At 32.9% G+C, this 23,354-nt stretch overlaps 4 protein-coding genes across 5 annotated transcripts; 2 read left to right on the top strand and 2 right to left on the bottom strand.

Moving 5' to 3' along the window:
• Positions 1-766: 766 nt before the first annotated feature.
• LOC144548338 (uncharacterized) lies at positions 767-1,865 on the bottom strand. The gene is made up of 3 exons (XM_078297009.1): positions 1,764-1,865; positions 1,418-1,531; positions 767-946 (listed from the first exon to the last, which is right to left on the bottom strand). Exons 1-3 carry the CDS (start codon positions 1,821-1,823, stop codon positions 767-769), a joined length of 354 nt encoding a protein of 117 aa, XP_078153135.1. The 5' UTR covers positions 1,824-1,865.
• Positions 1,866-7,664: 5,799 nt separating this feature from the next.
• On the top strand, positions 7,665-8,930 carry LOC144548472 (uncharacterized). The gene is made up of 3 exons (XM_078297148.1): positions 7,665-8,059; positions 8,232-8,375; positions 8,640-8,930. The coding sequence occupies exons 1-3, from the start codon at positions 7,697-7,699 to the stop codon at positions 8,835-8,837; spliced, it is 705 nt and encodes a 234-aa protein (XP_078153274.1). The 5' UTR covers positions 7,665-7,696; the 3' UTR covers positions 8,838-8,930.
• A 2,413-nt stretch (positions 8,931-11,343) lies between these two features.
• On the top strand, positions 11,344-13,600 carry LOC144548337 (F-box protein At4g22280-like). The gene is made up of 3 exons (XM_078297008.1): positions 11,344-12,315; positions 12,940-13,086; positions 13,400-13,600. The coding sequence occupies exons 1-3, from the start codon at positions 11,374-11,376 to the stop codon at positions 13,598-13,600; spliced, it is 1,290 nt and encodes a 429-aa protein (XP_078153134.1). The 5' UTR covers positions 11,344-11,373.
• Positions 13,601-16,068: 2,468 nt separating this feature from the next.
• On the bottom strand, positions 16,069-22,852 carry LOC144548471 (endo-1,4-beta-xylanase 3-like). 2 transcript variants are annotated; one of them, XM_078297146.1, is made up of 9 exons: positions 22,635-22,852; positions 20,665-21,029; positions 20,358-20,499; positions 19,837-20,210; positions 19,316-19,496; positions 18,869-19,221; positions 18,573-18,750; positions 17,710-18,249; positions 16,069-17,352 (listed from the first exon to the last, which is right to left on the bottom strand). In XM_078297146.1, exons 1-9 carry the CDS (start codon positions 22,713-22,715, stop codon positions 16,234-16,236), a joined length of 3,333 nt encoding a protein of 1,110 aa, XP_078153272.1. In that variant the 5' UTR covers positions 22,716-22,852; the 3' UTR covers positions 16,069-16,233. The 2 variants fall into 2 exon arrangements, with proteins under 2 accessions (XP_078153272.1, XP_078153273.1); XM_078297147.1 differs by lacking the exon at positions 22,635-22,852 and adding an exon at positions 21,352-21,453.
• Between the last annotated feature and the right edge of the window lie 502 nt (positions 22,853-23,354).

Genomic DNA, 23,354 nt, shown 5'->3' with positions numbered 1-23,354 from the left:
TTGTGTGAGACCTGTCTCATTCCGTTGAGTTGTTCTAATTAAGATGGCCTTACAATCAATCTCTATGTATGTTAAGTTGAATCTATGTTTACCATACTATGTGAATCAGTGTGTGGTTGGACAATTCAGCATTTGACTTCAAGTTGTACGTATTACTCAAATTAGTTACACAAGAAGAGAATCTATCTGACTGTATAAACAATATAAACTAATCGCCCTTTAAAACATCTTCATTAAGCTTATGCTATGTTTATATAACATGAAATAATAATAAAATCATCCATAAGAACTCTTTCTTCAGAGATTAAAAAAAAAGAAAACAAAATTACATTACTCTCACAGCAAAATTTTTACACCTAGGTATCAATTGGGAGTAGCACTAAGGTGTTCTTAAGTTTACCAAGTCTTTCAGTGAACTCAAGTCTAAAATTCATCGAATCAGCTTTAAATGATGAATTTGAACTGTTGGAATTAGCTTATTTTACAAGTGATGTTTCTACATGTAAAAAAAAAAAATTTTGAAATTATTTTGTACAGAGTTAAGTGGTCAAAAACAAATGCATTAAAATTAATTTATTAACCTTCTTATTTTGACCGCTTGACTTTATACTAAATTAATTCGAATATTTAAATTTTTTACATGTAAACGCAATACTCGTAAGGTAGGCGGATTTTAACGGTTTAGATTCGTCATTTAAAGCTGAATTTGATGGATTTTAAACTTGAGTTCACCAAAGACTTTGATGAACTTAAGAACACCCTAGTTCTACTCATCAATTGGATCTTCTACCCTGTTGTGCTTATTTGCAACAACAGTCCAACAGTCAGGGTCGGGTCCGGGTTTGGTACCCATCTTGACCGGATCCACATCCATCTTTTGTGTTGCCTCCATTTCCATTGAATCTGTCTCTGAGTCAGAGCTCTCACCATCATCGTCATTGACCACCTGTGCACCAAAAAAAAAAAAAAAAAATCATTTTTAACACTATATCTCCCTAAGCTCAAAAACTCTTTTGAGTAGGAACAAACTTTGTAAATTGGTGACAATCATGAGAAATGAAAGCAATTGTCAAAGTGTATTATTAGACCTTTTGTGTTGCCTCCATTTCACAATGTAAATGATCCCTTGAAGGGAATCTTATTTATTCCTTAGAAAACCACCTAAAAATCAAGAATTCATTTCAAAACAAAAAATGCATATGCCTCCTAAAATCTCACTTTCACCTCCATCAAATAAGATTCTACAATTCTTCAAACACGCCGAAACAAACTCTCATTTATTTTCCCAATATAAAAAAGGAAGAGAAAATTAATCTTAGAATTATTCTTCTGTACAAAATTTAGTGCAGAATAAAAAAATAATACTCATGAGGACGCATTCATTTCACAGTTAGGTAGCAAACAGAACAGTTTTTACCAGTTTGCTTTGAGAAACAACATTTGTTCGCGGAGCTAATTGTTTCAGCTTTTGAATTGATTCATATTTTCCTTCTAAACACTCTTCATGCATTATCATCAATTGCTCAGCAACCTACAAACGATACTATAATTTCAATATTAGACGAAGCAACTCTAAAGAACAGTTCAAACATATTCAGTATTATTTCAGGGATTGTGCTCACAACAAGTATAATCACAATTTTTTTTTTCTTTTCTTTGAAAAATCCTGCACACACTAGATAGTTGATACAAAACAATTTAACAAATTTTGCCAGTGCAAATTCAACAGTTGGAATTAAATGAAAACAATAAAAAGAAATGACCTCCGGAACACTTCCATCCCAGACTTCAGTACTTGAGGAATCAAGCATGTAATCATACATCAAGTCCTCCAATTCATTGATGTAAAGAGCTGACAACAAGAGATATCATATCACCTAAAAACTATATGTTCAACATAGTTTGAGTTTTGAAATTGTACAAAAACTCTTCAATTTTCATAACTGATTTGCAAATTAACCAACCAAATTTGAAATTTATACTGAACAAACAATTATTAGATTGTTCAATCTTCAAATTCCTATTATGTTTGTAACCAATTTTATACAAGATCAAATTTAATACATACTGGACTTTATCAAGGTGTAAGAAAATACTAACCCTCTTTTTTTTTCCGAAAAATTCTTGAATAGAGGTGACGAGCTGATCGGAATTGCCTCGAGATTCGCATCCACCCCACTGATTTTCGACGGCCATCTGGCGCCGTCCATCGCGAGAGCATATGCAAAAGGCAGAGAAGGTTGTGAAACAGAAGCATTCTTGGATATGACATGTGGGCCCCACTTACGGCAGAGACGATAGCTACAGAAGCTCACAATTCTCATTATCTGTTAGTGGCCTGTTTATTTTAAATTGGACTTAATTGGGTTTGTAGAATTTTACAATATTTCAATGTTTTTGTGATATTTTAATCATCGATGAATTTCAATTTTTTTAACATTATATTTTTATAAGTTGGGTTTAGCATTTAACTACCACATGTTAATATTATATTTATTATAGATTAATGGTCATCAATACATTTGACTATTAATAATACTTATTTTTTGTTTTTCATTTCTCAAAAAACTATTTTTAAATTAGAAAAATTAGCAGCTCCTCAATTTATGAAAAAAATACAAAGTAATGACATAGTGGAAATTCAATAATTTGCGAGAAAAATTACGAGTAATTTTCATAATTTTGAACATGATGTATGACATCAATTTATAGCTTAGTAATTGTGTTTTTATGTTATATATTCTCTATTCTAAATGAGAAGGGTTAAAATGCATCATTGGTTTTGTGCCTCAATCATGCCCCACGTCTTTATCTCCGTTTACAAAGTTCAAATAGTCGATCCGAATCATTCATCTTGTTTTACATATTAAAATGTGCTTAGAGACCAAATTTTATATTTTTTGAAATTTGTTTACTATTTTTTTAGATAGGTACAAAATCACTGTTTTTGGATGGTCCAGATGCAGTGATTTTGTACCTATCTAAAAAAATAGTAAAAAAATTTCAAAAAATATAAAATTTGGTCTCTAAGCACATTTTAATATGTAGAACAAGATGAACGGTTCAGATGACTATTTGAACTTTGTTAACGGAGATAGAGACGTGGGGTATGATTGGAGCACAAAATCAATGATGCATTTTAACCCTACTCATTCTAAATTAGAATTATTCTCCCGGTTTCGTTCTGAGAAAAACTAAATATATAAAAGGAGATATTTTTTAAAATAAATGTTGTATATAACAAAATTTTGGCAGAAACATGTTTCTCATTAATAACTTTAAAGTTATATATATATCACACAAAAAAGTTGGATTCTTTAATAATATTATATTTTTGATGTATCAAACATGTTTCTTTTAAATGAGGAAGTGAATGATAGCACACGAGTTATCCCATCAAAATAAGTGAGGAAAGAGAGAAACAAACCTGATTGATTAGAGAAGAGATGATATAGCATTGCTTAGAATCTTTGAAAACTTGATTCTTTTTATTTATTATAAATTACATGTCTTAAATTGCACTTCATAACTTTTACCATGAGTGGACCTGGATAGTTTTTTTTAACTCGGCATAAATCTGCGCTAACTCGAAAATTAAATCTTAAATCATAAAGTGAGGATAATCTTCTACAGTACAGTACCTGAGAAGATATTGTATAACGAGTAGAACTAGGGTGTTCTTAAGCTCACCAAAGTGTTTGGTGAGCTTAACTCCAAAACTCTTCAAATTGGTGTATAACTCCACCTTGAACAGACGTCTTCTATGATCTATCACATTCCCTTTGCTTCTTTTCTCTCCCCCTCACCTCTCTCGGATCCAACCGTCAAGACACTAATTGTGGGGTAGATACAATAATTTATAACTCTAATTTTTTGATTCAGGTTAAAACCGAATTAGTAGGTCCATTACTGCATGCATGTGTTTTCCTCTATTTTTTTTGTTCTATTCAAATTCAACAAATTTGAGGATGGTATTGTCATTGCATAGTATTAGGGATATTGAAATTACATTTTATTGGAATTTTTTAAAATGATATCTGCGAAAATTGGTGAATCAGTGTGTAATTGATGATTATCTTTTTTTTTTTTATTAACAACTTGCTGATGTCAGGGATGACTCCTAACCCGAAAGTAAATATTTGTTATTGTGATTTACAACCAATATAGACTAATTCAAATTTTTAAGTGCCAACCTTAATTAGAAAAATAAATGATTTTTTTTAACTATGATATAAGAGTTAAAATGTCTTTCAACTCATCTCAAGTATAAGCAGTTGATTTTGGACACACTTCCTGTCATAATAAATATAATATTAGAATCAATTACCAATTACCTTAATGTAAACAATTATTAAAATTGAGTCAATTGAGCAACAATTGTGTGTTCCATGCATTTAAATGTCTTTCACATGTTATCAAAGTTATATTTTTGTGAGTATCATGAACCTAAACACGCAATGCACAAATTTTGCATGATGTGTATTGGTGTTGCTTTTCAAATAAACATTACAAGGGTATGTATAAATTTCATGTTTTCTGCTTCTATTTGATATTCATATTCTAATGCCTTTATTTAATAAAAAAATAGTTTATTGAAGTTATAAGATGTTGGTGAAAACTAATTGATATTTGTAAAATTATTCTTGAAATACGGACAACTTGACATCTTGTTACCTTGTAAACTCTAAAAATAGATATGAACCTTTTAATTTCTCTTAGTTGCTGGTTTACTTCTTGAATTTTTATTTATATCTTGATGTATTTCTGAATAAGATTCATCATTTCAAATAAGCAATTCAAACTAATATATAGGCTGTGATTTTTTGTTTTCAGCTGAAGTTCGATCTTGAGACTATTCGTTCAACTCAAGTTGCGGAGGATATTGGGCGTCAGGTAGATGCATGAGTATTTTTTTTATTTTTTTTTAATGTTTTCCTAATTTGAAACATATTTTTTTGGCTTGTTTCTTGACTAATTTTGCATTAACTTTCTTCTGTTGTGGAGAACTGACCTTTGGGCGAAGAATTTCATATAAAGTACTCTATACTGAAATTGACGCAGTAAGTAAAAAAGATGTCAAATGCTTGACAATCCGATTTCTTGATAAGGTATATATGATACACAATTTCATGCTTTTTTTTCAAAGAAATACACAATATATATGTATATAATATCTTTTTTGGTTTATAGGATGTTGCAATAGCTGCATTGGGACCAGTTAAGATGAGTTTGCTTGACTACAACCGGTTTAACAATTGGAATGTCGGCTATATATGCACAATACTTTAACGTAGTTAATACATCTGATTTAACTACTGATCTATCAGCCGGTTATACACAAAAATTTAACGCAATTAATAAGTGGATATAAAACATGTTTTTAGAATATTACAATTACAATGCTGAATCGAGAATTTTCTGATTTCTAATAAAATATGTGGACTCTTTACCCACCTGTATAAAAAAAATGTTGAATTGAGTTAATATTGTTGTTGTTGTAGATGTGTTTAAAATTTTTCATACGTTCTTTGGAATTAATAATAAATTAATACTTCTTGTATTGTTACAAATTGAGCCAAGTTAGTAGAGGTGTTTATCAGTTCAGTCTAATTTAAAATAAAATAGATAAACTAAAATTTTATTCGGTTTGAAAAATACAATCGAACCGAGTGAAATAAACTTATCAACCAAATTAAAACTGAATCAAACAAACCAAATTAAATTTTTGTTGTTCGGTTGAACCAAAATAAGAAAATAAATAAATTGAATTAAATTTTGGTTTTTCAATGTTGTGCTTGTATTTTTAAATTTCTGTTGTTCGGTATGGCGTCCGGGACATGCTCTTCTATTTTTAAATTTGTTCATAATATTTACTATTTTTAATATTGTTGTGTATGCTTTTACATATATCAGGTTTGATTAATTTTAATATTTTAGAAATAGTTATTTATAGGTTTCTCGTTTTAGAGATTTATGTTATTATAAATAAATTATGGATGGAGTGTTTGTCCAAAGGGTTTTGGACAAAATTTCATCCAAAGTCAATTATAAACCGTCCGATCTGTGTTAAAATTTATACGGATGGTTTAGATTTACAGAGCCATTTAAAGTTATTAAGTTTAAATGTGTTGGTACGAATCTTAAAGCAAATCAAACGGTAAGGTCCGGCTTTGGATAAGATTCTGTCCAAAGCGCTTTGGACAAAATTCAATTCCATAAATTATTTGTACTCTATGTCATTATGAAGTCATGAAATAAAACTAAAGCTTGATTGCGTGCTTGCATGCTTGGTTCCTTGTTGAATCTAGAGATTGTGCTCCGTTATCTTCATCGGTATTTTTCACTCTTTTTTATCTTTATTGGTTTCACTAGTTCATACTCGAATTTTATGAAATTGAGATTTGTTCTTGATGCTATCAAAGATCTGGGACATGGTCGAAATTGTAGAATTTTTAGAAGCACGAATTTTTAAGTTGCATAAATGGATATGTACAATAAAGGTTTTTATACACTGAACTTTTTTACAACTCAACATTATAAATTGGGTGGCTTATTGAAGTTTGGTCTTGATTTAGAGGATTAATGATGGTACTGTTATATTAATGGGTTTGATATTTTGGTATTTTGGGTGTTAACAGAAACCTTATAACTGAGCATACATTGTATTTCAAATCCGCTCTAAAAAAAGTGTCAAGCAAAATTTATATATGCTTAGTCTAGTCTGGTAATTTCTGATCAACTTTGTACTGGTAACTTTTTTGAAGTATGAGAGTCCAAACAAAAAATTTCATCTCAAAGTTCAAGGATCAAACAGATAGAGAAATATATAATATATATATATGTATAGTTATTTATTTTAATAATTTCTATAATATTTCATAATCTCAAAGTTTCAATGTTTTATGTATTGTGAAGGTAAAAGATGATCAATATTGAGACACATGGTAGTGAGGAGAATTATGACCTTGATAAGATTAGTAGATTGCCTGATGATGTTCGCATACATATCCTATCTTTTCTTAGTACAAGAGAGGCCGTGCAGACATGCATCTTGTCCAAAACATGGAGAAAGACATGGGCTTTTGTGCTGGATCTAAAGTTTGACAGTAAAGAGTTTTGGTTGCCAGAGATTATTGATGATGAAATGGCTATAGAATTTGTGACCAAATTTGAGCTACTGGTGAAAAATGTGTTGGAGAAACGAGAGATATCACGTGTTAACAGATTTCGACTTCGTCAGGATAACTGGCATCGAACTCAAGCTGTTGTCGATTATATTGGCGATGTGATGAAGTTGGGGCCTCGAGAGTGCTCAGTCGAAATGGTTTCACGTAAAAAATTGAATTTAAACACTGATCTCATTTTTACATGTGCATCACTAATATATCTCCAACTGTGGTTCTCTAATAAATCCACTCTTTTGGTAGCTATAGAACCCAACTCAGTAAACCTTCCTTACCTCAAAACCCTTGTACTTTTTTGTGTTAAAATGAGCAATGAATCTTTCAAAAAGCTTTTATTGGGATGTCCCGTGCTTGAAGAATTAGTGCTACGGAGCTGTTATACTGACATCGTTGAGATATGCTCCAACACTTTAAAGAAGTTGGTTCTTCGTTGTTATATTGACATCATTGAGATATGTTCCAACTCAGTAAACCTTCCTTGCCTCAAAACCCTTGTACTTGTTCGTGTTAAAATGAGCAATGAATCTTTAAAGAAGCTTTTATTGGGGTGTCATGTGCTTGCAGAATTAGTGCTACGGAGCTGTTATATTGACACCATTGAGATATGTTCCAACACTTTGAAGAAGTTGGTTCTTCAAAGTTTTGATAGAATAAAAATATTGCAGATTGCCACTCCTAATCTCATGCATTTTGATATTAAAGTCAATAATATGGAGGAAATTATGTTGCCAAGTATGCCATTGCTAGTTCATGCCTCCATCTTCATTCCTGGTTTGTATGTTGATGGTGAATATGTTACTAGGGGACCCCAAATGATTCACAACCTTTCAAATGTCCAAAGCTTACAGCTTGAATTTGATTATCCCAGTAGAAAGGTACTTTCTCTTGGCAATATATTTGAAACAAAAATCTGCAATGTTTCTGCTTTTGCAGGTACTCATTATCTACGCAAGCTGGATATATACATACCCTTAATTTTTTATTAGACATTTATTACTAACTCTCATTTGTAATTAGCTTTGTAAATTTACTTTGTAATGAAAATAGGTACTGAAGAAGGATATTTCTGATTATCCAGTCTTCAACAACTTAAAGCATCTAAAACTTATCAATTGGAGTTTGTATGACTTTGATCTTGCACCATTTCTTCTCCACTCTCCTATATTAGAGGAGCTCACCTTGTCCATTGATGTAATCTCTCTCTCTCTCTCTCTCTCTCTCTCTGTCTCTCTCTCAGTATTGCTACCGGTAAATATTTTCCCATGCCTCAATTAAGGGAGGCAGACAAAAAAAAAGTTAATTAATGAGATGGTAGAAAGTTTAGAAATTAAGTTAACAATATAGTAAAGGCCGTGTAATACCAGATGCTATTTATATTAGCCTACTCACAATTAAGCTCTTGTAGAAGGATATATGATCTATGAAATATATATAACTTGTTTGTTACTACTGAAGGGATGGATCATGCAATTTTTAGACGAGGAGGCAACTCGAGAGGGACCGAGAGATGCATTAGTTCAGCGGGAGTTCCTTAAGACCGTTAGAATTAAACAATATATGGATATATATATAAATGATAATGGATTTGTTGATCGGCTGATCAACAAGTTGTTTGCCCATATTAAGATCATTGGTGAAATCACGCGGTTTTGATTCCTGCTTTTCCCTCTCTTTTGTTAGATTATTATGTAAATTCGTGTGGTTTCCATAGTGCAACTTTTGTTGTATTTATGCCACTGAGCTTCAATATTTTTGTCATTTAGATGTTTTTCTCCTTTATATTTCTGTGCAAGATTTAATTACTCCTATTTGTTTTGTTCTTATTACTCGTAACAATGCAACGATCATTTTAGAAAAAAAAAATTACTTACATCAATTTTGCAACGGTGGACATATGCTTCTAAACAATTAAAATCATTAACTGAATGAAGAATGAAGGTAACACGTGTGTTTGAGACAATCTTCAAATTTGGTTCTGAAAAAAAAATGGTGACGAATCTTTTAGCGCTTGGCTGCTGCAAATGCTATTTAATTTCTATCTTGCAACATGAAATGCTATTAAACATGTGCTTTCTTAGATGAATACACAATTATAAACATGTGCTTGTTATTTATATATTTTTTGGCATGAATGATTTATTGGTAAGAATACACAATTAAAGTTTTTTTTTCTTAGATGATCATACACAATTAAACGTTTATCCAAATTTAACTATTGTTGTCATAATTAAATTAGTTTATTCAATATTTTCCATTCGATCAATGTCTAAGAGTCCTAATCATGCGTGACTTGCATTATCAAGTGTCATGTTGTGCTGTGATCAGATCTTTTGTGTGACGTGCCGTGCTAATTTTACGAAAGATAGTCATATAATACAAATGATTATGACACGAGACACAAGAATCACGGTATGTACGTAAGCTGTACATGTGCGGTGTCGTAACATATTATGTTATAACGTAATTTTTTTATATCCACAAGTCAAACTTTTTTAATCTGAATCGCTAGCTACATGTCCCTCTCTAATATATCATACATGTAACTCATCCGGTACAGCAACTCAGATTGTGTGAAAATCCAAAAAAATCGAAACAACAAAAGTAATTAATCCCCTGCATTTTTATTTAATGCTCTGCATGCCAAGCCTAAATCTTTGATTGATATTGACTCAAAAAAAATAATAATATAAAGTCTAGTTTAATTAAACTATACATATATGCATGCCAAATGGATTCCAGAAGTATATAAATCACTGAAACTTGTAGTCTCCAAATTCATAAGTAAGATGCATCATTAAACCATATTAATCACTTCAGATCCTTGATACATTCTTAAATAAATAAACTAGTTTCAAATTTTGGTTGTCTTCGTATGGCATCCCAATTTTGATTTTTCTTCTTTTTTTTCATTTTTATTTTCTGAATTTGTCTCTGATGTGGCGCCAGTTTAGGTTTTTTTTTTTTGGCAGGGGCCTCGATACAGTATGGCGTCCGGAACTTGCTCTTCTATTTTTAAAATTTGCTCATATCTTTTTTTTTTTTATATATGGTTGTGTATGCCTCTCATCTCATCATATATTTACATATGTTTGATTTAGTAGGATGTGAGAAATAGTAGGTTATTTTTGACATGCTATATTAAGGATGCAATTTTTAGTATTTAGTATGTAAACTATTTTAGAAATATTTATTTATAAGTTTCTCGTTTTAGAGATTTACGTTATTTTAAATAAATTAATTGTACTCTATGTCATTATTCAAGAACTAAAATTAAAGTTTGAATGCGTGTTTGCATGCTTGGTTCTTTGCTGAATCTGGAGGTTGTGCTCTGTTATCCTGATCGGTATTTTTTTTTTCCCCTTTTTCTATCTTTGTTGGTTTCACTAGTTCATACTCGAATTTTATGAAAGAGATTGGGTTTTGTTTAAAGGACTTTGGACAAAGTCTCATTCATAGCTAAGCTTAAATGTTCAATTTGCATTGAGATTTGTGTAAATATATTTAAAACTTAATAAATTTAAATGGCTCCTTGAATCTAAATGTATGTATAAATTTTGATACAAATCAGGCAGTTTAGGTTTGACTTTTGGATGAGACTTTGTCCTAAGCCGTTTGGACAAAAACCCCACCCTTTATGAAATTGAGATTTGTTCTTCATGCTATCAAAAATCTGGGACGTGGTCGAAATTGTAGAATTTTTAGAAGCACGAATTTGTAAGTTGCATAAATAAAGGTTTTTATACATTGGACTTTTTTACAACTCAACATTATAAATTGAGTGGCTTATTGAAGTTTGGTCTTGATTTAGAGGGTTAATTAATGGTAGTATTGTTATGTTAATGGCATGGGTTTGATATTTTGGATTTTAACAGAAACCCTATAACTGAGCATAAATTGTATTTCAAATCAGCTCTAAAAAAAGTGTCAAAGGATTAAATTTATATATGCTTAGTCTGGTCTGATAATTTCTGACCAATTTTGTACTGGTAGTTTTTTTGATGCATGAGAGTCCAAACAAAAAATTTCATCTCAAAGTACAAGGGTCAAACAGATAGAGAATCATATATATATGTAGTTATTCATTTTAATAACTTGTATAATTCATAATCTCAAAGTTCATTGTTTTCTGTATTGTAAAACAGAGTCTTGCAGGGAGGTGGTTAAGTGATTTTAATTGTGAAGGTGAAAGATGATCAATATCAAGGCACATGGTAGTGAGGAGAATTATGACCTTGATAAGATTAGTAGATTGCCTGATGATGTTCGCATACATATCCTATCTTTTCTTAGTACGAGAGAGGCCGTGCAGACATGCATCTTGTCCAAAACATGGAGAAAGACATGGGCTTCTGTGCTGGATCTAAAATTTGACAGTAAAGAGTCTGGGTTGCCAGAGGTTATTGATGAACAAATGGCTGAAGAATTTGTGACCAAATTTGAACTACTTGTGAAAAGTGTGTTGGAGAAACGAGAGATATCACGTGTTAACAGATTTCAACTTCGTTTGCATTTCCAAGTTTATTGGCCTCGCACTCAAGCTGTTGCCGATTATATTAGTGATGTCTTGAAGTTGGAGCCTAAAGAGTGCTCAGTCGAAATAGGTTCACGTGAAAAATTAAATTTAAACACTGATCTCATTTTCACATGTGCATCACTAATATATCTCCAGCTATGGTTCTCTAATAAATCAACTGATTTGGTAGCTATAGAACCCAACTCAGTAAACCTTCCTTGCCTCAAAACCCTTGTACTTGTTTGTGTTAAAATGAGCAATGAATCTTTAAAGAAGCTTTTGTTGGGGTGTCCTGTGCTTGAAGAATTAGTGCTACGTGGCTGTTATATTGACATCATTGAGATATGTTCCAACACTTTGAAGAAATTGATTCTTCGTAGTTGGGATAGACTAAAAATATTGCTGATTGTCACTCCTAATCTCATTTATTTGGATATTAAACTCAATAATATGGAGGAAATTGTGTTGCCAAGTATGCCATTGCTAGTTCATGCCTCCATCTTCATTCCTGGTTTGTATGTTAAGGGTGATCAATATGTTACTAGGGGACCCCAAATGATTCACAACCTTTCAAATGTGCAAAGCTTACAGCTTCAATTTAAGTATCCTGGTAAAAAGGTACTTTCTCTTTGCAATATATCTACTTTTGCAGGTATATATTGTTGGCCTTAGTTTAGGTATTCCATTGTCTACGCAAGCTCGATACATATATACCCTAATTTTTTATTAGGATATTTATAAGTGAGTCTATGGTACTATGCATATCACGGGTTGTTACCGTGCTACGGCTCTACATTCGAGTGTTCAAATCTTAACGGTCGATCCGAACCGTTCATCTTGTTCTCCATATTAATATGTATTTGGAGACCAAATTTTACATTTTTTGAAAATTGTTTACTATTTTTTTAGATATTTAGAAAATCACTTGATCTGAAAATTTTGCACCATCCAAAAACAGTGATTTTCAATAAATCTAAAAAAATAGTAAAAAAATTTCAAAAAATGTAAAATTTGGTCTCCAAACACATATTAATATGGAGAACAAGATGAACGATTCGGATCGACCGTTAGAATTTGAAAACTCGAATATAGAGCCGTAGCACGGTAACAAATCATAATATGCATAGTACCATAGACTCACTCGATATTTATTACTAACTGTCATTTGTAATTAGCTTTTTAAATTTCCTTTTGGTTTTCTCTCTGGAACATAGTTGTAATTTTACTTTGAAATGAAAATAGGTACTGCAGAAGGATATTTCTGATTACCCAGTCTTCAACAACTTAAAGCGTCTAAAACTTATGAATTGGAGTCTGTATGACTTTGATCTTGCACCATTTCTTCTCCTCTCTCCTAAATTAGAGGAGCTCATCATCTTGTCCATCGATGTAATCTCTCTCTCTCTCTCTCTCTCTCAGTATTGCTACCGGTAATTATTTTCCCATGCCTCAATTAAGGGAGGCAGACAAAAACAAAGTTAACTAATGAGATGGTAGAAAGTCAAAATTTATCAAATAAAAACATGACAAACTTCGAATATTTATGGTCAATATATAATTAAATGGACTAGATTAGAAATTAAGTTAACAATATAGTAAAGGCCGTGTAATACCAGATGCTATTTATATTATACTCAATTAAGCTTTTGTAGAAGGATATATGATCTATGAAATATATATAACTTGTTTGTTACTACTGAAGGGAGGCAGGGTCAGGCAATTTTTAGATGAGGAGGCAACTCGGGAGGGACCGAGAGATGCATTAGTTCAGCGGGAGTTCCTTAAGACCGTTAGAATTGGAGAATATATGGATAGATATATAAATGATAATGGATTTGTTGATCGGCTTATCAAGAAATTGTTTGCCCATATTAAGATCATTGGTAAAATTACGCTGTTTTGATCCCTGCTTTCCCCTCTCTTTTGTTAGATTATTATGTAAATTGTTTTGGTTTCTATATTGCAACTTTTGTTGTATTTATGCCACTGAGCTTCAAAAAATTTATCATTTAGTTATTTTTCTCCTTTATATTTCTATGTGCGAGATTTACTGATGCAACATCCTTAACTTGTTGCCTGAAGTTTAATTACTCCTATTTGTTTTGTTCTTATTACTTGTAACAATGAAAGGAACATTTTAGAAAAGAAAAAAAAATGTACTTCAATTTTGCAACGGTGACATATGCTTCGAAACAATTAAAATCATTAACTGAATGAAGAAAGAAGGTAACACGTGTTTTTGAGACAAAAAAATGTGACGAATCTTTTAGCGCTTTGGCAGCTGCCAATGCTATTTTCTATCTTGCAACATGAAATACTAAACATGTGCTTCCTAATTAGATGAATACACATTATAAACATGTGTTTGTATTTATATATTGTATGGCATGAATGATTTATTGGTAATAATACACAATTGAACATGTGCTTTTTATCTATACTCTATGTTCTTTTTATTTATATTTTATGGCATGAATACAAAATTAAAAACAAGTGCTTGTTGTTCTAATTAATGGTAATAGATTGATGATTTGATTACTGAGAACATTCATTTTACTGGTACTGGCATCAATGGTAGTGGTAAAAGAGATGTCTTAACAAAATGTTATGATTATATTTTCATATAGCTCTTGAACCGTTTACACAATTCACAACTTTTTCAGGGGCAAATCTGCCTAAAAAGGAAGCTATCTTTTGCCCAGTTCATAAAATTTTGAATATCTCGCTTGTTATTTATACTTCTTTTTAGTTTGTAAGGGAACCATTTTAATTGAACATGTGTTGCAGTTGGGTGGTTTTTAGATTATTGAATTTAAACAGATTGTTAAGTAATAAATTGGGTTAATATTGATTTAATCCATAGCAGAAAATTGTCAGACACTAATTATTAATCCCGTATTTTCAAATATGACAATTCAGTTTCTGTTTGCTTCTCCTTGCCCAATTCCAAAATAAATTCTCCCAAGAATCAGAAACAATGATTCTTCAATGAAAACCACAATATACCAAAAAATGAACAAAAATATATATATATATTATAGAGTTAGGCTACTATGACATTGGTGTTATTTGAAATTAAATAACACCAACTTTTAAACCCTTAGATCTGCCTTGAGATTCGTAATATCCGCTTTTACTGTTCAAGCACTTTATTTTGTACGAATCTCAAGGTAGATCTAAGGGTTTAAAAATTGGTGTTATTTAATTTCAAATAACACCAATGTCATAGTAGCCTAGCCCTATATTATATGCAAGCAATACAGTGTTTTTTTTTTTTGCCCAAATTACAAAAGAGAAGAATATGAAGGTCATGGCAAAGAAACTTTATTGATAACTTGATAAAAAAAACTTTATAGATAATTTTTAAAACTTAAACATAATTGGGCTGATTATGTCTCACTGATTTGTATCAACAATATATCAAAGATCAGAAACCCAAAACAATATAGAAATTTTTAAAAAAAGAAAAAAAGAAAAAATCCCAAGTACCAAGTCAGAATATGGCAAGCAAAAATATTGGTAGAATTCCATTGTCCTCAGCAAGGAAATAACCACTTTGAGGAATCTATCCAAATTGTTGATCTTTTAGATCTATATATCACAGACTAGGAATTTGGAGTCAATGATGTAAACTTAGGACTTTGATCCCTACGATTGATATTTTATATGGAATATAGTTAATGGGTTTGTCTAAATTGCTGCTGACAGCATTTCAGCAGAGGTGCTTCCGGGGCTATATTTAGCTGTGTGTTGTCCAAACAACAAATCCAAACCGTTAGATGTTTAATCTATATTATAATCTACTTGGAGACCAAATTTTACATTTTTTGGAATTTTTTTACTATATATTAAACTGGTTTGAAAACCGCTGATTTCAGTAAATTTCTGTAGCATTGAAATCAGCGGTTTTCAAACCAGCTTAATATATAGTAAAAAAATTCAAAAAAATGTAAAATTTGGTCTCCAAGTAGATTATAATATAGATTAAACATCTAACGGTTTGGATTTGTTGTTTGGACATCACAAAACAGAAAAATAGGCGGCAGCACCGCCGGCAGCAAATTAGCCATAGTTAATATTAGTATTAGTATTATTACCATCACTATTATTATCACTTTTATTTTTATTATTTTTATTACTACTTTATTACTACTTATATTTATTTTATTATGATTGTAATTGAATTTGTTTGGGACTAATTATATTTATTTTATTATGATTGTAATTGAATTTGTTTGGGACTAAAGGCTTGGTGGTTGGTCGTTGGGGTTGTTGTTTGATCTATATATCACACTGAAAGGTTAGAAGAAGAATATGTCAACCAAATATATAATGGGATGCTCAGTGTGCTATCTCTGGTGAACATTAATCTGCTCCAGCAATATATATGATTAAAAAAAATTTATAGGAATAGCTAAGCAACTCTTAGATATACATAGATCTGAGTAGAGTTGCAAAGATCAATGGCTCATATCTATTGCACTGCATCCTGTAGTAATATTACAAGCAACAAACTCTGTAATCAAAACACAACTTTTACAAGCTTATACTCACCACAAGAGGAGTTTCCCCCTTCTCCACATTAAAAGACCGAACCACTCTCTCTCCCGATGGTAAAGCCACCTCTACATTGTAACCGCCATGGTATCCTCTAAATCCAAAACCACCCGTTGCATCAATCCTTCCATCACAGTTCGAGAGCCATTCTTTCTTCAACTCAAGAAACCTCCTCCCTGCCTCATTAACCCTTCCATCGGCATCCACCAAATGTGAATTCTCTCTCCACATGAAAAGCTCCCAAAAGCCCCAAAAAACAACCCCTTCTACACTTGGGTGTGCAAAGGCCTCTCTCAAAACCACCTCCAAGTCATCCGCTCTAACATGCTCATTTTCGGCAGTTACATCTAGTTCGGTTATCCAAATTGGGATTCCCAAAATGCTCAATTTATCTAATGAATCACATATTATCTCTCCAATTGGGTTTGTGATATGGCCTTGAACCCCTATCCCACCTACCTTCGCACCTCTTTCTTGGAGGTCCAAAATTTGTTCAATGTACTTTTCTGGTGTAGATTTTGGGTCACATCCGTCTTCTACATTGTAATCATTTACAAAAAGAACAGCTGATGGATCAAGTTTGTGGGCCTCACAAAACATGTAGGCCCATATATCAGCACCTAGCTTATCTTTGAAAAATGACCCATGGAGCATCTCATTATTGACATCATGGTGCTTAAATTTCCCTCTATACCTAGTTAAGAGGCTCTTTAGCCGGTTATCGATACATGCCTTGAGGTCATGGTTGTTTAGACATTTGAGCCATGGTTGTACTGAGTCCTCAACCTCCCAAAAGATACAGTGACCACGTAACTGCTTTTTATGCTTCTGACAAAATTCAACGAGATAATCTGAGTCATGGTAATTGATTTTGCCTCTCTCAGCCTCAGTCCAGTACCATTTGAGTTCATTTTCAAACACAGCCCAGTTGAAATTTTTTATGAAAAAATCGGCCAGATCTTCATGGTCTATGTTGTACCGACCGATGCATGTACCAAAAGGGAAGCTGTTGTCTATTTGATTGATTTTTACCAATGCTCCTGTAAGATTGATATTATTTGATCCCTGGAACCTCAGGATTACATCTCGTTTTCTCACCTGGGGACAAAAACCATGTATTGACAAACAGTTCTGAGATGAAATTTATAGAAAAGACCCTTGATTACTCTACACATATAAATGCAATATTTAATGCTCCACGGAGGATTAATTGAGGCATAAAGTGCTGAATTGCATAATAGAATTAATTTGAAAAATTATCTCAAGGGAGCTTAATTTATCTCTAATGATGCTTAATTGGCATCGACCTCAAAAATTAAAATCACTATCAAACAGGGTTGTGTACAGGGCCAGTCAAATTCAATATTCAGGCTAAAATTGAAGTATGCACATAAGAGAACGGCATGCCAACTGGTTGACAAACAAAAAAAATGAATGACACAGAGAGAACTTTACCTTGTCAGTCTTCTGTTTGAGATACTCAAACCGTGCTTTTCTATCATTGGGGAATATTTTCAAACCCATGACGCACAAATCTACACCAGGTGCAGGGCCTTGCACATACACGGTAACCTTGCTCGGTTTCTTCTCCAACCGAAATGAGCCTCTGACCTCATACCATTGATCAGGGCCTGCATCAGTTGTACCCCCGTTGACCCACTGTTCATCTACACCTAATGCCACATTTACCTTTTGAAAACCGACCCCAGCAGGCCCCACACGGACCCATGCCGATACTTGGTATGTCAGGTGGAGTCTCAGTTTATCCGTTATGACTTGGGAGGGGCCCATCCACGTCTCCATACGTCTTGTACAGAGGATGTACTTGCCATTTAGGGGTTGCTGGTATGGGGTTAGATGGTTTGGATGCATAACAGGTAGCATGTGGTGCGATTCAGTGCAGACACTTAGTGAACACGAGCCAAGTGGAGCCCACCCAGTCAAACCACGTTTCAAGTCAGCATTGTGTAATAGATTTACCCCATGTTCTTTATTCTACAAAAGCAAAGTTAAACAAACTCGTAAGGAAAAAAGCTCAGTACAAATTAGGGGTACTAAATGGGTAAAAAAAAATTTCAAATCTTTGGAAAATAAAGGAAGATCAATCTTACCAATAGCATCCCACAATTACTTACCCCTACTCTGAGGTAATTTTGAGGATGCCTGCTCATAACTTACATTTTTAATAGGGCATTACAGCACCTTTGAAATTTTATGAGGTGACTGCCAAAAGAGATCTCTCCCAATTGATATATAAACATGATTTGTTTATCATAACAAAACAACAAAGAAATGTGTAAAAGTTGTTTTAAACCCACCTGAAGACCAGGTGGAGGTGAAGATAAGACTTTCTTTGCAGTTGCAACTGTAAAACTATTTACAAGAATATCAGTTCCAGCAGGTGGACCTTCTAGGAAAATTATAACTTTTTGAATTTCGCCAAAGAGGAGAAGCTTTCCTTGCAAATGCACCCACTCCGTGTCTGACACCTGGCCCCTTTTTTCCAAAAGTTAAACAGAATAAACATATTGCCAACTAATATATATAATTTTATTATTTGTTTACAATTTACTTGTGGGGCAATTTATAAAAAATGCTCAAAATTACAACTTACTTTGCAATGCCTCTGAACTCTTCACGACCATTCTTTCCTTTATACCATATAGTGATACGTACTTCAGACTTGTTACTACTACCTCTTATACGCACAATTGCTGTAACTGTATACACAGCTTTTCTTTGCACTCTTGATGTTATCTCTTGCTCAATACCGTTCCAAGTGTCCCGTCGTTCTGTTGCCACAGCAAAATGTTTTCCTTCTAAAGGTCGAATGTTACTTGCAGGGCCAAAGTCGTCATTTCTCAGGATCTTGCATGCTCTCCCAGTCCAATGGTTTAAGCCATGCTCAAATTGAGGGTTTAGGGTGATGGACTCGTGTTCAGTGTTGCAAACTATCGGATTTTCCAACTTTTAATCAACAAAAAAAAAAAAAAGAGATTAGATGGCAGTAGTGCAATAAAGAACTTGTAAATGGGACTTCTGAAAAAAAAAAAGAACTTACAGGCAATTGACTTGGACCCGCAGGCAATTGATTGGGACCCGCACAGGAAATTTTGACATAATCAATCAGCAAGTCCACGCCAGGTGGTGGCCCCTCAAAGAAGAAAACAGCACATTTTGGTGCAGTATTTAAGGTAAATGAACCTTCAAGCTTCTCCCATTTGTCTTTCCCAGCCAAAACCCTAATAAAGGAAAATTGCAACTGTTTCTTTCAAAGTTGTGACAACATTTATTATCAACTCATACTGTCAAAATTTATGGAAAGACAGTGCCTTCTGCCAAGCTTGTCTCTACACTGTTGGTTGGTTTTTCAACTCTGTGCATAGCTCATGAAGAAGAACAAGATCAATGATTCAGATTTGTTGTTTGGATTTTGAATGTTGAATTATTAATGAAATAGAGAGAATGTGACACCCAAAAGTTATGGCACCAAAGCAGTTCTCTTCATATAAGGAAAGCTAATGTCACCAAATCATTTCAAAAGAGTATGCAAATATCACCTAATAAGTTCATACTTAGTACCTTTCAACAAATAAATAGTTTGTAGTCGAATCAAAGTTATTCAACCGAATCGTGGCTTTCACCTCAACAGGCCCTTTAACCTCTCCGTAAACCCTTACATTGGCAAACAGGAAATATTTCACCCCAATTTTGACTTTGTCTGTGATGTCCTGCTCTAATCCTTGCCACTGCTGAGTTCGTTTGGTGACAAAGGCATAGTTATCCCCAAAATGCCCCTTGATATTATCAATAAAACCTGACCAGTCAGAGGCCACATATGCATGGCAACAGTTAGGTCTCCAAGGTTTGATCCCATCTGAGAAGTCATGGTTCAATATCATATTATCCATGCTTGTACTACTTGAATCAATTGCCCTAATCGCCCCGGGTTCTCTCTGTAGAAAGTCAACATACAATTTTGAAATAATTAAACTTAGTAAAATAAGTGATATTGGAGGGTATTTTCCAAAAAAAAAAAAATGGAGGGTTTTTTATTGTGATAAATGGCAATAATTGAAATATGTAATAATAAAGATAATTACCTTATATGAAATTGTGACGGAATTAATTAGTAGATCTATGCCAGCTGGTGGTCCTTCAAGATAAAAAACTACTTGTTTTGGTACATTTTGCAGCGAAAATGAACCTTCTAGTTTCACCCAATTAGCTTTGCTGACTGAAACCCTATATCGCAAAAGTAACTTAGTAGTAAAGGTTTGATTTGGTCAAAATTTTCTTGTGAACAGTACAAGCTTCTAACTTGAATTATATATGTAAATTACACAAAGTACAATGATTATTATAGTTAAAGCAAAGAAAAAAAATTTTAAAATATGAGATGTATCGTACCTTCCAACACAGAGATAGTTGTCAGAGTTGTCGTGGTTCTTCAATTTTAGTGTCGCTGATACAATAATTGGCCCGTGAACTTCACCAGAAACCGTGACATAAGCTGAAAGAGTGTATTTCATGTCTGGTGTAATTTTGTCTGTAATATCCTGCTCCAGTCCTTGCCAGTTTTGGGTTCTTTCTGTTACAATTGCATATGTACTCCCCGAATTCGGTCTTATTCCATTTATGTAGCCGGATTCATCATGGGCCACATATGCATGGCACGAATTTGGATTCCATGAATTTAAACCCTCAGAGAAATCAAAATTTGAAATTATATTCTCCATTGTTGGGTTTTCTGCTTCAATTTCCGTATCTGTTTTCTGTTTAAGAAAGGAAATCAGTTCCATCAGTTAATGCAACAAAATATTAAGGGAACAAGTCCTAAAAAAATCAAAGAAAAAGGATGCAAAAATCATACAAAAATGATATGCAAGTAACTTGTCATCACTGTAATATTTATCCTTATTATATTCTAGAGAAATTTAGATATATGCAGGTCATAACTTCTGAATTTAGATATCTCCATCAAAATTTTCAAATTAGTTATTTACCCATTTAAACTCAATGTATTTACAAATATCCCTATCTATTGATTTAATCCCTTAAAAATAAAGATTATTATTAATAAAAATTAAAAAGTACAATTTTGCCCTTCAAATTAAGCTGTGTTGCTCATCCTTCCTCTTTTATGCTTCTTTTTCTTCTTCTTTTCTGCAATTCAGCTGGAACTACGAGCTATTCCTTCAAACCAAATAAGATAAATATTGTAGCAAAAACAGGAGAACTATTTACCTGCCAAGGGCTGAATCAAGAAAAGATGGAATTGTGCTCGTTGAAGATGATGACCATAGGATTAGTCTAGGAGCATTGAAATTACCAGTAAACACTGACCTTGTTCAGTTTGAGACATTTTTCTTTCGGGTGTACTAGAATACTCTTGCGTAGTGTTAAAATAAAAACTTAATAAAAAAACTGATTTTACCCTTTTTGTCTTTAAAATATTTATTCGAATAATTTTCTTCAAAAGAAAAAGAAACAAACCAAAACTGAAGATGACAAATTGAGTTAGAAACTTAGAATTTCATTTCCGTAACAGTGGGCATTTCATGTAGTTAGCCTCCCCGGAGTACGATTAGATCATTTGTGTTGTAAACCATAACTAGTCATGGCTTCCTTCATCTGATACAAGAATCCCTAATTCTTACTTTTTCTATACAAATTGCCATAGTCATATCTAGTAATAATGTTCAGTTTCCCTTAGGATTCATCCCTTTAATTAATACATAATTATGCTTGTCTAAGCATATACTTTTCTTGCTTCAGTCTCTTCTTTCAACTCTTGTACAGCATGTATTACTCTTTACTGAATCAAATTAATATATATCTATCCTTCTAGTTGAATTTCTCTAGACGGCCCCTAAACTCAGAAACTCAAGATAATTTCCTTCAATTGAACCACCACCAAAATCAATAAGGACTAATAAAGTAAAAGAGAATATACCTCCAACCAAAAAGTCGAAAGGACAAGCTATTCTTTGATGCCCTTTTATAGTTTGAAGTGAGGGCAAAATTGTCCTTTCAATTTTTTCATTAATATTAATCTTTTTTTTTTCAGTGATTAAAACCAACAGATGGGAATATTATTAAATACATTTAGTTCAAATGGGGAAATAACTAATTTGAAATTTTTGATGGGGAAATATCTAAATTAAGAAGTTATGAAGGGCATATATCTAAATTTCTCTATATTATAAATAGTGAAAAATGCAACCGGATTGTATTCATCATTATCCCATTCATCATTGGTTCATTTTATTTTTTTGTGAAAATGCCCTCTATATCCCAATTATTGACGGTTTGAAAGGAATACCCAACAAATTAATCAAAATTTTGAAGGAAAAAAAAAAACAAAAAGTACTGGTTACCGGAGTCTTGCCACGTGTCTTGTCAGCTGCGGAGGATCGATTAAGTCGTCTGTGACAGAGAGCTGCTAACCACCTCTTCATGCGTGCTTCGTCTGAAGAAAAATGGAGATCTGAGAAAGGAGGAGACACATAGGCATTTTGTCGAACAGCTGGTAGGTGAAGAAAAGTTGTCGCCTGTAGAGGGAAATAGAATAGTTCGTAGAACTACGATTCGTTTCTTCTTCCGGGGTTTAACCTTTTGCTCTGCTATCGCGAAGAATTCAGATCCTGTGCAATACCTGACCGGGTAGAATGAGATCAGACTCGTCGGTTTTAATCTGGCACGAATCTTGAAACGGACTTTCTATTCCAAAATCCAAATAAGCGCCGAATTCCTGGGTTAAGATTTTTAACAGAGCTTTTTTGGCTTCATGCAGCTGAAAAACCATATATATCGCTGTTTTGATTCTATAGTCCATATTCTGCATGAAGCTAAAACTACTCTGTTAAATCTTTTCCCGATTTCATCCAATTTTTTGTCTTACTCGGGTGAGTTGAATCAATATATTTATAGACATCACCTGAGGTAACAGAAATTTTGTGTTTAAATCCGAACCGTTCAAAGTGCTATGGCACGAATATTACAGGACCACATGCATTCCAGCTTCAACCTAATTGGTTCGGATTCAGATCAGATGGTGTGTATCTAAAACGAAATATTTTGTTACCTTAGAGAAAAAT

Source organism: Carex rostrata, chromosome 33 (genome assembly GCF_964058835.1).
Source record: "Carex rostrata chromosome 33, lpCarRost1.2, whole genome shotgun sequence".
In the NCBI taxonomy this organism is placed as follows: domain Eukaryota; kingdom Viridiplantae; phylum Streptophyta; class Magnoliopsida; order Poales; family Cyperaceae; genus Carex; species Carex rostrata.
This window is presented reverse-complemented; position numbering and strand designations above follow the sequence as displayed.

Bases quoted from the DNA above. Each gene is read 5' to 3' on its own strand.
- LOC144548338 (XM_078297009.1), bottom strand. From the start codon at position 1,823: ATGTATGATTACATGCTTGATTCCTCAAGTACTGAAGTCTGGGATGGA. The intron at 1,532-1,763 runs GTCATTTCTTTT...TATCGTTTGTAG, and splicing joins GGGATGGAAGTGTTCCGGAG to GTTGCTGAGCAATTGATGAT. The intron at 947-1,417 runs GTAAAAACTGTT...TTTGGTGCACAG, and splicing joins TTGTTTCTCAAAGCAAACTG to GTGGTCAATGACGATGATGG.
- LOC144548472 (XM_078297148.1), top strand. From the start codon at position 7,697: ATGAGCAATGAATCTTTAAAGAAGCTTTTATTGGGGTGTCATGTGCTT. The intron at 8,060-8,231 runs GTACTTTCTCTT...TAATGAAAATAG, and splicing joins TTGATTATCCCAGTAGAAAG to GTACTGAAGAAGGATATTTC. The intron at 8,376-8,639 runs GTAATCTCTCTC...TTACTACTGAAG, and splicing joins AGCTCACCTTGTCCATTGAT to GGATGGATCATGCAATTTTT.
- LOC144548337 (XM_078297008.1), top strand. From the start codon at position 11,374: ATGATCAATATCAAGGCACATGGTAGTGAGGAGAATTATGACCTTGAT. The intron at 12,316-12,939 runs GTACTTTCTCTT...AAATGAAAATAG, and splicing joins TTAAGTATCCTGGTAAAAAG to GTACTGCAGAAGGATATTTC. The intron at 13,087-13,399 runs GTAATCTCTCTC...TTACTACTGAAG, and splicing joins TCATCATCTTGTCCATCGAT to GGAGGCAGGGTCAGGCAATT.
- LOC144548471 (XM_078297146.1), bottom strand. From the start codon at position 22,715: ATGAAGAGGTGGTTAGCAGCTCTCTGTCACAGACGACTTAATCGATCC. The intron at 19,222-19,315 runs GTAAGTTCTTTT...GTTGATTAAAAG, and splicing joins CGGGTCCAAGTCAATTGCCT to TTGGAAAATCCGATAGTTTG. The intron at 18,751-18,868 runs GTAAGTTGTAAT...TTTGGAAAAAAG, and splicing joins GAGTTCAGAGGCATTGCAAA to GGGCCAGGTGTCAGACACGG.